Below are 15814 nucleotides of genomic sequence, written 5' to 3'. Positions count from 1 at the left end.
TGAGTGATGATTGGTGAGGGTGTGATTGGTGAGGATGAGTGGTGAGTGGTCAGGGTGAGTGGTGAGGGTGAGTGGTGAGCGGTGAGGGTGAGTGTTGAGGGTGAGTGGTGAGTGGTGAGCGTGACGGGAGAGTGGTGAGGGAGAGTGGTGAGGGAGAGTGGTGAGGGAGAGTGGTGAGGGTGAATGGTGAGGGTGAATGGTGAGGTGAGTGGTGAGGGTGAATGGTGAGGGTGAGTGGGGAGGGTGAGGGTGAGTGGTGAGTGGTGATTGGTGAGGGTGAGTGGTGAGTGGTGATTGGTGAGGGTGAGTGGGGAGGGTGAGTGGGGAGGGTGAGTGGCGATTGTGAGTGGTGATTAGTGAGGGGTGAGTGGTGAGCGTGAGTGGTGAGGGTGAGGTTGAGTGGTGAGCGGTGAGGGTGAGCAGTGAGGGTGAGTGGTGAGTGGTGAGGGTGAGTGGTGAGGGTGAGCAGTGAGGGTGAGCAGTGAGGGTGAGTGGTGATTGGTGAGGGTGCGATTGGTGAGGATGAGTGGTGAGTGGTCAGGGTGAGTGGTGAGGGTGAGTGGTCAGGGTGAGTGGTGAGTAGTGAGGGTGAGTGGTGAGCGTGACTGGTGAGTGATGAGGGAGAGTGGTGAGGGTGAATGGTGAGGGTGAGTGGTGAGGGTGAGTGGTGATTGGTGAGGGTGTGATTGGTGAGGATGAGTGGTGAGTAGTGAGGGTGAGTGGTGAGGGTGATTGGTGAGGGTGAGTGGTGAGGGTGAGTGGTTGTTGTGAGGGTGGTGAGGGGTGAGTGGTGATTGTTGAGGGTGTGATTGGTGAGGATGAGTGGTGAGTGGTCAGGGTGAGTGGTGAGGGTGAGTGGTCAGGGTGAGTGGTGAGTAGTGAGGGTGAGTGGTGAGCGTGACTGGTGAGTGATGAGGGAGAGTGGTGAGGGTGAATGGTGAGGGTGAGTGGTGAGGGTGAGTGGTGATTGGTGAGGGTGTGATTGGTGAGGATGAGTGGTGAGTAGTGAGGGTGAGTGGTGAGGGTGAGTGGTGAGGGTGAGTGTTGAGGGTGAGTGGTGAGGGTGAGTGGCGGTTATGAGTGGTGATTAGTGAGGGGTGAGTGGTGAGGGTGAGCGTGAGTGGTGAGTGGTGAGGGTGTGATTGGTGAAGATGAGTGGTGAGTGGTGAGGGTGAGTAGTGAGGGTGAGTGGTGAGGGTGAGTGGTGAGGGTGAGTGGTTGTTGTGAGGGTGGTGAGTGGTGAGGGTGAGTGGTGATTGTTGAGGGTGTGATTGGTGAGGATGAGTGGTGAGTAGTGAGGGTGAGGGTGAGTGGTGAATGTTGAGGGTGAGTGGTGAGGGTGAGTGGCGGTTATGAGTGGTGATTAGTGAGGGGTGAGTGGTGAGGGTGAGCGTGAGTGGTGAGGGTGAGCAGTGCGGGTGAGTGGTGATTGGTGAGGGTGTGATTGGTGAGGATGAGTGGTGAGCGGTGAGGGTGAGTGGTTGTTGTGAGGGTGAGTGGTGAGGGTGAGTGGTGAGGGTGAGTGGCAGTTGTGAGTGGTGATGGGTGAGTGGTGAGCGGTGAGTGCTGAGTGGTGAGGGTGAGAGAGTGGTTAGTTTTGATGGTGAGTGGTGAGGTTGAGTGGTGAGGGTTAGTGGAGAGTGGTGAGTGGTGATTGGTCAGTGGTGATTGGTGAGGATGAATGGTGAGTAGTGAGGGTGAGGTTGAGTGGTGAGGGTGAGTGGTGGTTGTGACGGTGAGTGGTGAGGGTGAGTGGTGAGGGTGAGTGGTGAGGCTGAATGGTGAAGGTGAATGGTGAGAGTGCGTGGTGAGGGAGAGTGGTGAGGGAGAGTGGTGAGGGAGATTGGTGAGGGAGATTGGTGAGTTGTGAGGGTGAGTAGTGAGGGTGAGTGGTGAGCGTGACTGGTGAGTGGTGAGGGAGAGTGGTGAGGGTGAATGGTGAGGGTGAGTGGCAAGTGGTGAGTGGTGATTGGTGAGGGTGTGATTGGTGAGGATGAGTGGTGAGTAGTGAGGGTGAGTGGTGAGGGTGAGTGGTGAGGGTGAGTGTTGAGGGTGAGGGTGAGTGGCGGTTATGAGTGGTGATTAGTGAGGGGTGAGTGGTGAGGGTGAGCGTGAGTGGTGAGTGGTGAGGGTGTGATTGGTGAGGATGAGTGGTGAGTGGTGAGGGTGAGTAGTGAGGGTGATTGGTGAGGGTGAGTGGTGAGGGTGAGTGGTTGTTGTGAGGGTGGTGAGGGGTGAGTGGTGATTGTTGAGGGTGTGATTGGTGAGGATGAGTGGTGAGTAGTGAGGGTGAGGGTGAGTGTTGAGGGTGAGTGGTGAGGGTGAGTGGCGGTTATGAGTGGTGATTAGTGAGGGGTGAGTGGTGAGGGTGAGCGTGAGTGGTGAGGGTGAGCAGTGCGGGTGAGTGGTGATTGGTGATTGGTGAGGGTGTGATTGGTGAGGATGAGTGGTGAGCGGTGAGGGTGAGTGGTTGTTGTGAGGGTGAGTGGTGAGGGTGAGGGTGAGTGGCAGTTGTAAGTGGTGATGGGTGAGTGGTGAGCGGTGAGTGGTGAGTGGTGAGGGTGAGTGGTGAGGGTGAGTGGTGAGGGTGAGTGCTGAGTGGTGAGGGTGAGAGAGTGGTTAGTTTTGATGGTGAGTGGTGAGGTTGAGTGGTGAGGGTTAGTGGAGAGTGGTGAGTGGTGATTGGTCAGTGGTGATTGGTGAGGATGAATGGTGAGTAGTGAGGGTGAGGTTGAGTGGTGAGGGTGAGTGGTGGTTGTGACGGTGAGTGGTGAGGGTGAGTGGTGAGGGTGAGTGGTGAGGCTGAATGGTGAAGGTGAATGGTGAGAGTGCGTGGTGAGGGAGAGTGGTGAGGGAGAGTGGTGAGGGAGATTGGTGAGGGAGATTGGCGAGTGGTGAGTTGTGAGGGTGAATGGTGAATGGTGAATAGTGAGTGGGAGTGGTGAGTGGTGAGTGGTGAGGATGAGTGGTAAGGGTGAGTTGTGAGTGGTGAATGGTGGGGGTGAATGATGAGTACAGTCAATATGCACTGCTGTCATCATAGCAGGTACCACCACACTATGTACTGCTGTCGTCATAGCAGGTGCCACCACACTCGGTATGTACTTCTGTTATCATACCAGGTACCACCACCACAATATGTACTCCTCTCATCATAGCAGATACCACCACAGCAGTATGCACTGCTGTAGTCATAGCAGGTTCCACCACAATATGCACTGCTGTAATCATAACAGGTACCAACACAGCAGTATGCACTGCTGTAGTGATAGCAGGTACGACCTCAGTCGGTATACACTGCTGTAGTGATAGTAGATACTGCTATCGAGTTGGTAGATACCGCTATAGTAAATACTAAAACAGTCAGTATATACCACTACAGTCAGTCAATACTGCTACAGTCAGTATATACTACTATACAGTCAGTACATACTACCACGGTGAGTAGCTACTAGAGTCAGTAGATACTATTATAGAGTGAGTAGATACTGCTATAGATTTTGTAGTTACTACTATAGTCAGTGGATACAACTATAGAGTCAGCAGATACTATACAGTTAGTCGTTACGAGTATATAGTCAGTAGATACTACTGTAGGCCCAGTAAATACTAGTATGGTCAGTAGTTATTACAGTCACTAAATACTACTATACAGTCAGTAGCTACTACTGGCTCAGTAGATACTACGGTACAGTCAGTAGATACTACTACAGAGTTAATATATACCACTTCCTCTGTTGTATGTAAGGTGTTGTTAGTATATATACCTACGAGGGGTAAAGATATTTTTTGAGGGGGGGGGGGGGGAGACCACAATTTTCGGAAACCTTTTGACATCAACTATTTACCCCACACTTTCTACAACTTTTTGGACTTGTGAAAGCCTCTTACATATTTGTTGGTGGAGAAATGTACAAACAGCCAACCGGGCTTTGACAATACCTTAGTATCTGTGTATATATATGTAAGGTTTTTAAGAAATACATTTTTCACCCGTGCAAAGCCGGGTACTTCCGCTAGTAAAATAATAAAAATAAAACAAAATTCTCACGACGTTTCGACTGCAACACAAGCAATCATCATCAGGTGTGAAAACCACAGCAAGAATTTTTTTGAAAAAAGTGGCGTTTTTTAAAAAAAAAAGACCCAATAATATATATCCTCTTCTATTATTTTCTTGTAGATGTCCTCACTTTTGTCCAGGTTTAATTATTTTGTCAGTGACTCTACGTTTATGCTGTATTTGTGTATTTTGTGAACATGCACACATCTTTCTTAATATGATGTATATCTATTTAAATTATGCCTTCAAAGGCACGATTTTGGTGTAAAGCGATATGCTCGTATTTGTACTCTGGATATGTTGTATTTAAATGTAATCTATGTTTCCAGAATGCGTCGGACTTGGTGGGCCTGATCCAGGTGATGCTGGTGGTGTTTGGGGAAGAGCCGCCTGTGTTCTCTCGCCCCTCCGCTGGCCAGGCCGTGGCCCCCATGGGCCCTTTCAACCAGGGCTACCCTTCGTACCCAGCAGCCGGACCGCCCATGGGTAAATGGGTGGTGGTTGGAACACCGTTTTTTATTCCTCCTGCTCGTTCCTACACTTCACATGGAACCAGCAACTTGCAGATGCCAGAGATATATGTGCTAGGCTCTAGATTTCAAATGAAATATAAAGTTTAGCAAAATGCACATATCTAAAATAGTTTTGGAAATGTGTTGCTAAAGTGTAGATATATAATGATAATACAATTTACAAATATCCTTAACGGAGGTTGTGTATGATCAGTTCATAGGAGAACTAACCACCTAACTCTCACTTGTGAATACAACAGATAGTTTGTGAGGACTATTTGGACGTCATCTACCATCTTCTTTCGGTTCAGATATATTGTTTTGCTCATATTTTGAGCCCCACTTAGCAGCTTTCTTAACTTCTTGATTTCACAAGGTAATTCAAACATACACCATGGCAATGTAGAAGTATACCACGTGTTTGAAGCAATGCACCAATTTGTAAACGAGGACAAATCACACTACGTAATAATATTTTGATGTATATTGCGTCTATGTTCATGTAAATTGCATGTCACAAACACTGAGGAATTACAGACAAAGCTGGAAGACAGCCAGGCGCAGTGAACCGGAACCAATATTTGCCCAAGATCTGCAATACTCTTTATATATTAGAATGTTATTAGTCAATTAATGAGTGTTAATATTTGTACACAATATTTTTTTATTTTACCAGGAAAGACCCACAGAGCTATAAAGCGCTTTTTCTTTCTCAGAAGCGACCTGGCCACAAATGATAGCTCAACGAAGTGGCTTATCATGTGGAAATGTATAGCAGCCAAATACTGTACACGCATGTTTCTAAATGTGAAGGTAAAAACCGGAGGACCCGACGAAAAATCCTCGCGGCCACGGGGAGAACACGCCAACTCCAAGTGTACAGGCGTCGGGGTGGGGATTGAACCGACAACCTCCAGTATACCAGGCGAGGTAGTTAACATCTCGCCACCACGGCACCCAATTGGTTAGGGTTATAATGGGATACTTCAATGAAAAGGTAGGTAAGAGGGCTAGAAATGAGAGGATTATTGGCAAATTTGGCATTGGAGAGAGGAATGAAAGGAGATCTGTTATGGATTTGAAGCTTTCGTGACTGCAATGATTCATACTCTTTGTTTTTTTTCGGCAAAGTCACGTAGGTAAAACAATAAAATAAAATAAATGAAAACAACTAAATTAAATCACGACGTTTCGGAGGCAACACAAGCCTCCCTCATCAGGTGTAAAAAGGCACAGCAAAATAACTGTAGCGAGAGTTATTTGTGATGAGTGGACCCCCCCGCCATCAACCGTGACTCTCCCCCGCTCTGCGTCCCCCCTCCCCCATCCGGGGCTCCGTCCTCCTTCTCTATCACCTTCCTGGCCCCCCCCCCATCCTACGCCCGTCCTGCTTGGCTCCTCCCCCTCCTCTTACCCTATATAAAAATATCTCATTACAAATAACTCTCGCTACAGTTATTTTGCTGTGCCTTTTTACACCTGATGAGGGAGGCTTGTGTTGCCTCCGAAACGTCGTGATTTAATTTAGTTTTCATTTATTTTATTTTATTAATTGTTTTACCTACGTGACTTTACCGAAAAAAACCAAAGAGTATGGATCTGTTATGGTTTTCAGCTAGCAGCAGCAACGTGAAGATATTGATCACCTTTTGCAAATGGTCCACAGAGGAGCTGATGTCGAGAAATAAAAGAAATGAAGTGGAATGATTCTCGAGGGCAATCCTCAGAATGCCAGGGATATATCTGTCCTCACCCTGGTGCCTGTGTCAATTCAATGCCAGTATTTCCAAATGCATTAAAAAAATGCATGATAGGGAACAAAAAAAAACATATCAGTGCAGGAGAGAGGAAAAAACAAATATCAGTGCAGGATATATTAGAAGAACAACGATAATATGGATCATAATCGCTTTAAAAAAGCATGTTACAATCAACGTGGCACTGAAGAGAAGGGAATATGTGAAAAAGCAAACAAAAATAATCTATTTAAAACCATGGTCCAGAGAAGGAGCTTTATTAACAAGAGTTCTTGATCATAACAAGTGTAAATGTTGACAACCTGTTGGAGATGTCATCACTTTATTCTTATTGTTATGTAAGATAAATTTCATTGCATTATAATCCAACATTGCCCTTCTGTTTATTTACTGTAGGACCCTATGTGCCAGGAGCAGGCGCCTACCCATACCAGCCGACAGCCAAGTAAGTCTGCCAATCGCTGTATATTTCTATTCTATCATTGATAATAGTTGTGTATACTAAATAAATCCGTAAACAATCCTTGTGTCATCAATCTTGAAGCTAAGATTATTTAAACAAATTTACCCAGGGGATATTTTTAATAAATACAACTGCCAAGTGGTTGACTAATTTAACAGATAATCAGTGGTGTCATCACTTAAATTATCAAATATTCCAGCTCTATAAAAAATATACAATGCACCGTGATCCAAGTTCAATTCCCAACAACAGCTAACATCTGTGCTATCTAAACTTAACCTGGTTCCCAACCCCCGTCCACCAATCCAAACCGACCAGCATTAAGTACGGTCCGACAACCCTCAGGATCCACATGGCAAACATGGAGAAGCCACAAGTGGATTATATATATTAGCTTATCGAGGTATGACTGCATATGTTACATAGTTTGTATAGGGATTCAGGGCAAATGTGCTGGTGGTATATGCAGTAGGATTTGTGTTGGTAGTATCTTAATTTTCTTGAAAAAACTCCACATTTGGCTTCTATATCTATATTATTGTCTTATACAATGGGAAAAACAATGTCCCCAGAGGCACATTTTTTCTTTTTTGAAAGTAGTTACTGCTATTTCAAAGAATGCGGTTGTCAAAACATCTACAACCCACCAAATGTGAATCGGGACCTTTGTGTCCTGCAAAGCTATTTAACAATGTGAGATAATTTTAAGCTTCTCTGTGTCACCATTGTGATGAAGCTGTGTGTGATTTTTTGTTTGCAGTGCCAACTATCCTCCTTACCCATACTCTGGAGGCTCTGCGTATCCAGCACCACCACCAGTCCAACCCCAAACCAGCCAACCACATTACGGCGGTCAGCCAGTTCCTGGAACGTCTGGTAAGGTGCCAGAACATCATTGTGGTCGCAGCTGCAATGCATACCAAGTCACATGGTGGCAGCGGCAGAACACAGTGTTTCTTTACTGCGTTGAGGCACGTGAAAATACGCCACAAACCTAAACCCGTCTTGTGTGTACATAATGTATGCGGGCGATTTAATGTTATATCTTGCCTTGCACTGATTAAAATGTATTGGAATTTTCTACAAGCATAGAACGGAAGTTATTCACAGTTTTTCTGCTTTCACCCATTAGCATGCCACTCCTTGTAGGCCTGGCACAGCAATTGTAGACTATATATGAAGCTCATCTGCTTATAAGTGAAATGTAGCAGTGTTTCTTTCATCAGACTATTTTCAGCTTGTAAGAAATGGGGTCTGCTGCATAGGATCCCTGCAGATAGAAGTCCACAAGACAAGTTAATCTGGATTAGACACAAAAATCAGTTTGATGTCTCTTAGTGCGTCTCTAAACGTGCTCTTGAGTTTGACTACGGATGGCCTGCTTGAAGTTTTCTCAGAGAAGTAGCAGTTCCGAGTTATTGATAGTGTTGTTTACCACATGTGCTCCATCAATAAATCATTGTTTTCCGTCTTTCTGAATTATCAATAGGTGTACGTAGTCACATGAACAAGACTGCCATACAGTTGTGTACATCTCTTGCACCCATGTCTGATTCCCCTCTTTTGTCTATCTAAGGCTTGCTGGATGACCATAACTTTTACAGGATTGTCAAGGATTTGGGTTTTCCACAGTGGACTTGTTGACATAGCAACCGTTGCTGAAATGAAACTACTTCATATGAATATCTCAGAATTACGGGAGACACACAACTTGTTATTTGTTATAAGCCAATGAAATGACGAGCGTTTCTGCACGGAGATGTTCACCCTTTACAATGCGCATAGAAGGCCGAAGATGCACGTTGCATAAAACAGCTGAGGTGCCGTTCGCAAGCATTAATTCACCCCTGATGTCGTTGCGCTCAGCCATGTCCAGGGACGGCACCATCTCGGAGGAGCACATCCGCGCGTCGTTGGTGTCGGCCATCACTGACAAGTTGCGCTGGCGCCTGAACGAGGAGGTGAGCCGCGCTCAGGCGGAGCTGGAGGCGCTGCGGCGCACCGAGGAGGAGTTGCGCAATGGGCAGCGATCGCTGCAGGATATGGCCGGACGCATCACCCGCGAGATTGTGCGTAGCCCCTCGCAGCACGCACGCACGCACACCAGCGCGGGCTTCGCAACGTTCTGTTTGTTGTTGTAGACGTGCGCACAGTGATGAAACCAGGCGCAGAGTGGATTGTATGCTGTGTAACGTCGAGGTAAGGGGTTGCCAAGTTGCCAACCTGCGGCTCCGGAGCCGCGTGCGGCGGCTCTTTGTCTGCCCCTTTGGGGGCAGCCGTTTTTTTACTTAAATGTTAAATGTAATTTAACGCAAAGAGAATAAACAATTTATTAAATATGACAATGAAATGTACAACAGTCCAACTAGTATTGTTAAAGAATAACTAATGAGGAAAAAAAACTAAATGGATGGCAGTTTTCTCCGTCACCTAAGTCACAAAGTGTTTGTCATCTGCTTTATACCTGCTGTGCATGTGCACAAGTTGCTCTCTGCGTGTGATGCGGCTCTCAAAACAAAACAACGTCTCTTCTCCTTTTAAAGGTTGCCAACCCATGCTCTAGGTAGATTGTGAGTTATCGGTAGATGTACAGAAGCTTCTGAATTAATTCCCACCATACATTTAGGGTTTCTTCATGTTTCTAATGAATGTTGCACATTTGCTATTGTGCAGGTGTGTGAGACTTCCTAAACAGGTAAACACTGCCCTTCACATAATGAAGAAAATTTAATTCCTGGACTAGATTGTCCCAGTGTGGACATTTGTTTACAATAAAACTCTGAAAATATAACATTTTATAATGATTAAAAACATTGCTTTTTTAAACGAATAGTTGGTCATGCAATATGAGAAAAACGTTGTCCTAATTTATTTTAGGATGTGGATTTATTCATCATAGTTGATGTTTCCTGACCTTCAGGGTGATGTAGATCAAAACATTGATCTGCTGAAGAAGAAGGATGAAGAGATCACATCAGCTCTAGAAAAGATGGAGTCCCAGTCAGAATCGAGTAACATTGATGAGGCTGTGGTGACAACGGCACCGCTGTACAAGCAGATCTTGAACCTGTACGCAGAGGAGAACGCCATTGAAGACACCATATTCTATCTGGGAGAAGCGCTGCGCCAGGGAGTCATTGATTTGGACGTGTTCCTGAAGGTAATTTCACCCCTTGACAGAAAGTCGCCTTTTCGCTCATTTAAGATGACAAAATGTCTACAAAAGGAGATATTTTGCTGCAAAAAAAGTCTTCATCATTATCAATGTAAAAATGTAAATTACAGATGAGCATTGCCTAAATAATCGTACACATGGAGGTGATACTCAATGGCCAGTTGTGATCACAGTACAGATGCACAATGATTAAGCCCATAATAGGTATGGAGTGGAGCTCCAGAATAGGGACGAGGGCTGTATATAGGTAATGGTGGAAGTGGGTGTTGTGGGGCGTGGAACAATAATTGACAGGTAGTGGCGTTACACTGGTAGTTCAGAGGACTGTGCGTGCTGAATGGAAATTAAATAGATCCTTCTGTGCAACTTCTTATGAACACCGGCATAGGAATATGCATGCAACAGTCATGTCATCATATGCATTCAGGCTGTAGGGAGATTGGTCATTTACTAATACTTGTCAGTGAATGCGTGGACGTGAAAGCTTTATTCCTGTTTTGTTTCGTTTTTCATTGAAGAAAATGTTTCTATTTTATTTGATGTAAAACATCATGGAGCCTTTTTCAAAATAATGTTTTTAATGTTGGCCCTTTATTTTTGTGAATCGACTGGATTTGCTGGACAAATGTATCTGCATGAGGGAGAAATGTTCCAATAAATATCCAGATTAGTATGTTTAAACATTATGCTGGCTACATTGCTTACTGCAGGTATTTTAAATATACCGTTGAGACAATCCTCTCAACGCGGAAACATGTGATGTCGTAAAATATAGCGCTCTGTCCAGTAAGTGGATATTTAGCTCAACTGCACTTGCAATTCACTGGGTTATACAGGCACATGGTACGAACCCGGTGATCATTATAGTTGAAACGGCTCGTAAAAATTTGAGGCTGCTGTGCCCAAGTTATTTTTACTCCCTTTTTACTACTATTTTCTCTTATATGTACGAGGATATTCATGTTTTCTCACGAAAAAAGTATAAACAAAATAATGCTTTAGTGTGACTATGGACTCCTGTTACCGAGCACTGCGAGGGTTGGTGGATTGCACAAATGGTGTAAAACTCCTATCCCATCGCGTCGTTGAGCCCATACCCTGGCTCGCTGGGAGAATGTAGAACAGCAAAATGTGGACTTCAGCTGTTAAATCTGTATCGGATCGAGTGTTGCCCCATCACACGCGTGGTTTTGTCACCGGGTTCTCCGGTTTCCTTCTTAAAGTAAACACTCATTAATTGGCCGAAAACATCATATCTAGGGGATCGCAGAGCTTGGTCAATTTTTGAACACCGGCTCACCGCCTCGCTGCCTTCCCGCTTGTCGGTGTTCCTCAAACTTCTGAGTTGTTATCTCTTAGAGAGTGAGCGAATACTGTGTGCGTGTTATGATTGAAATTCTGCTATGAATGGCTACGTTGTTGTGTGTCCCCACTCCCTGTTCAGCACGTGCGCCTGCTCGCCAGAAAGCAGTTCCAGTTGAGAGCACTCATGCAGAAGGCCAGGAAGACCGCCTGCCTCACAGACCACTACTGACACGGATATTTGGGTTTACCTCTGTTGAACTCATTCCCTCCCCCCTTCGCTAATTGTACCAAACCACAGCGTCTACGGACAGTATTTCCATTGTCGAGTCTGCTGACAGTGCCCTATGGTGTCGCTTATGGATCAAATAAAATGTAATAAATTTTGGTTCGTAGGACATATTTTGGAACAAAAATATTCACGTTTAACATTGGCCTAAAGAATTAGGATATCTAATTATCATGTTCTGAGTAGGGTCTCTTTACACTGGTTGATGTGTGAGATCAAGCTCAGAGATATGGTGACTCATGGACTGTGAAATAAAAACAAGCTGGTGTATGTATATGGTGTCGCGAATGAAGATACTTAATGTTGTTTTAAAGAGTTTGCTTGGTAATATACGTAGTTGATATGCAAAATTCATTTGTTGTATATTTTTCCCCTAAACCTGTGTCCGCAAGCGAGGATTTGCTACCTTTTCAATGTTTTCCTGTTCCAGAATAGTGCCAGTACACTAATGATGCAACCCGTTCAGCTTAAAAGACTGGTTAGTGGTTACGTTTATTGTTTTGTTATTTCGATCTGTGCTTCGTTACTGTAATCAACAATGCATACAGCGGGTGCGTACAAACACAAAGATTCAGCCTTCATACCAGATCTCAGAACCTAAGCACCAAACATATGTTAACAGAAACTAATGATAGTTGTTTTTTGTCGATCGATTTCTTGAGTCTGAGAGAACTGAGAAGTCAAGAGTTTACTTTTCTTGCTGATCCAGGACAGTTATTTCAACAATCTTTACAATATCTAACATCTTCCGCAGTTAATGAGGAATAGTAACATGCAGATGTTTACAAGCACACTTTTATTTATTTTGTTAACTCCATAAATTAATCGACATTTTTGTTATGTTGGGTAAAATGTTTCTCACGTGCTTTTCCCTCCTGACATGTTCAATTGTTTGGACATGAACTACACCTGTGATTGAGAGAGCGTAAAAACAAGGAAACAAACCGTTTCGCTCTTGTTGCTTTTCCCTGCTGATCCTTCATCACAAATGTGTTTTATGTGAAGCGAGTTTAAAATATAATAACAGCACTCAATTCCTGCTACTATATAGAATGTGTATTCTGTAATATTTTCAAGTTGCACTTAATGCTAAAATGAATGGTTATGCAGCATAGAAAATAAATTTTTTGATATGTATGTCAAGGAAAGGTGACGTGTGTACTTTTACCAAAAAAACAATAAAATATAAAATAATTTACCAAAGTATTAAATTGCGACGAAACGGTGGTCATCTGCATGCCTCTTGACGTATGGGGTCGAGCACCATGAGCCTCTGGTGGAGCGGTGTTCACTTCATGACGTTCACTTCATCACGTTCACTTTCAATAACTTGCCGCATTGAGAGATCAGGGGCAGATGAGCTCCAACAGTTGTGAAGAACGAGTGATTGAAGAAGGACTTGAAGATCTTGATTTAAAGCTTTCGTGACTGCAGGAATCCATACTCTGGTTCTTTCGGTAAAGTCACGTAGGTATAAAATCACGATGTTTTGGGTGCAACACAAGCGTCCGTCATCAGGTGAGAAAGCATGATCTGCTGCTGAGGCAGACTTTGAAAAGGTTTGAAATGGGTGTAGCCCAAATGTCAGCAGCCAATGATAATGTGAGTGTTCGGCAGCGAGCCCGGCGGTGGTTCGTTTTCCACAAATAAAGGGCTGCCAGGTGAAAATTTGCATGTTAAAGAGAGATTAGCATCTTCTTGGTTCTTTCGGTAAAGTCACGTAGAAGGGAATTAATACAATAATAAAAATAAAATAATTCTCACGACGTTTCGGCCACAACGCAAGCAGCCGTCCTCAGGTGAAACGTGAGAATTATTTTATTTTTATTATTGTATTACTTCCCTTCTACGTGACTTTACCGAAAGAACCAAGAAGATGAATCCCTGCAGTCACGAAAGCTTTAAATCGAGAGATTAGCATGTTCATGGAAGATCGCAGAGCCGCAACCAAGGGGTCGGCACGCGAAGTGACTGGAAGCGCAAGTTTGAAATGGGCATAAAGCACAACTAACAGAAGGTTGTAGGATAGGAACATCACAGCCAGTTATGACTTAAACTGGTTGATAACGTCCTTCCAATGATTGCTCAGTTTGTACCCATCTTCTTGGTTGAAATTGTGTCTATATATATGGATGACTTCATGGCGAATCTTTGTTGATAGCCAGTGGGCTTGCAAAGTACCTTCGTCTTAGAGAAATCTATTTCGTGTGAGCCCACCGCATTAAAACTGATCAGCCACGGCCGAGGTATTGGTCCTACCGTGTTTCAGATCTGCCTCATGTTCACGAACACGGTCCGAGACATGTCACTTAGTTTCTCCAATGTAACTACTGCCGCAGACGCAGCTTAGTTTGTCGACGCCGGGGTATTGCATGTCAGAGATCACATCCTTCACAGATGGGATCAGATCACGAATTTTACGTACTGTGTTAAATCGAACCCGGATCTTGTGTTTGCTCATGATTTTGGGAATATTTTAGTGACCCTGCTATGTATGGCAAGGTGATGGTTTTTATTGGATCCTCAGATGGTTCTTTCCCAACGGTTGGGGTGATAGCTTTACCAATTCCTCAACCACATCAATTCTATACACCTAGCCATCAAATTCACCATGGAGGTGGAAAAGGATTGCAAGTTACCATTCTTGGATGTTTTAATCGAAAAGAGACCAGATGGCTCAATGGGACACTGTCTACAGGAAAGCCACCCATAAGGATGCTTACCTAAAACCTGACTCCCACTACCATCCATCCGAGAAGAATTCCCTCATCAAAACTCTACACTATAGAGCTCGATGTATGTCCGACCGTCATCACCTAGCCAGTGAACTGGAACACGTACACCAAGCTCTCAAGATGAATGGATATTCAGACTACACAATCCGTAAAGCTATCACCCCAACCGTTGGGAAAGAACCATCTGAGGACCTAATCAAAACCATCACCTTGCCATACATAGCAGGGTCACTAAAAATATTTCTAAAATCATGAACAAACACAAGATCCAGGTTCGATTTAACACCGTACATAAAATTCGTGATCTGATCCCATCTGTGAAGGATATGATCCCTGACATGCAATATCTCGGCGTCTACAAACTAAGCTGTGTCTGCGGCAGTAGTTACATTGGGGAAACTAAGCGACATGTCTCCAACTGTGTTCGTGAACATGAGACAGATCTGAAACACGCTAGGACCAATACCTCGGTCGTGGCTGATCATTGTTTCAATGCGGTGGGCTCACGAAATTGATATCTCTTCTAGACGAAGGTACTTTGCAAGCCCACTAGCTATCAACAAAGATTCGTTCATGAAGCCATGCATATATATAGACACAGACACAATCTCAACCGAGAAGATGGATACAAACTGAGCAATCATTGGAAGGACGTTATGAACCAGTTTAAGTCATAATTGGCAATGAGTTCCCATCCTACCACCTTCCGATGTTAGTTGTGCTTTCCGCCCATTTCAAACTTGCGCTTTCACAGTCACTTTGCGAGCCGACCCCTTGGTTGCGGCTCTACCATCTTCCATTAACATGCTAATCTATACTTTTTGGTTCTTTCGGTAAAGTCACGTAGGTAGAAAAATAAAACAAAATACAAATAATATATCACGTTTCGATCGCAAAAAAGCCGTCGTCCTCGGGTGGAAAAAATAATCCAGCAGTGGAACTGCTGAATCAGCGAGAGAGCTGTGACAATAAGGTTATATATGTGGCAATGGGCAAGCAAGTGGGGTTCAGACGTGCTTGCGTCCGTGGATATAACTAATTTCTAGCCTGAGCTGAAAATGAGTTCCATCCACGGATGCAAGCACGTCAGTTGTGTTAATGGGGGAGATTAGGGAGAAAGATTAGCATGAATGAACTTCCGTTGCCGCATAAGAGTATCATCCCCGCATATGTGCACAACAGTAGTGTTAATGAGAGATTAGCACCATGAGAGTGCAATCCAAAGGACATGTGAGCATGAGAGTGTAATCCAAAGTCATGTGAGCATGATAGTTAAATCCAAAGGGCATGTGAGCATGAGATTGCTCACATACAGATCTTAGTTACAGTGAGGGAAAAAAAGTATTTGATCCCCTGCTGATTATGTACGTTTGCCCACTGACAAAGAAATGATCAGTCTATAATTTTAATGGTAGGTTTATTTGAACAGTGAGAGACAGAATAACAACAAAATCCAGAAAAACGCATGTCAAAAATGTTATAAATTTATTTGCATTTTAATGAGGGAAATGAGTATTT

The 15814-nt window shown here is 44.3% G+C and overlaps 1 protein-coding gene across 1 annotated transcript in view; it reads left to right on the top strand.

Annotated features, from left to right (window-relative positions):
* The window catches only part of LOC144936461 (tumor susceptibility gene 101 protein-like), a 42119-nt gene extending 29355 nt beyond the window's left edge, over window positions 1-12764 (top strand). The window contains exons 5-10 of the mRNA XM_078863531.1: window positions 4393-4549; window positions 6729-6777; window positions 7556-7671; window positions 8662-8864; window positions 9716-9955; window positions 11415-12764. Coding sequence (XP_078719657.1) covers window positions 4393-4549; window positions 6729-6777; window positions 7556-7671; window positions 8662-8864; window positions 9716-9955; window positions 11415-11504 — 855 coding nt within the window. The 3' untranslated portion in view covers window positions 11505-12764. The remainder of the gene's footprint in view (window positions 1-4392; window positions 4550-6728; window positions 6778-7555; window positions 7672-8661; window positions 8865-9715; window positions 9956-11414) is intronic.
* The last annotated feature ends 3050 nt before the right edge of the window (window positions 12765-15814 follow it).

This window comes from Lampetra fluviatilis, chromosome 16 (genome assembly GCF_964198595.1).
Source record: "Lampetra fluviatilis chromosome 16, kcLamFluv1.1, whole genome shotgun sequence".
NCBI lineage: Eukaryota > Metazoa > Chordata > Hyperoartia > Petromyzontiformes > Petromyzontidae > Lampetra > Lampetra fluviatilis.
This window is presented reverse-complemented; position numbering and strand designations above follow the sequence as displayed.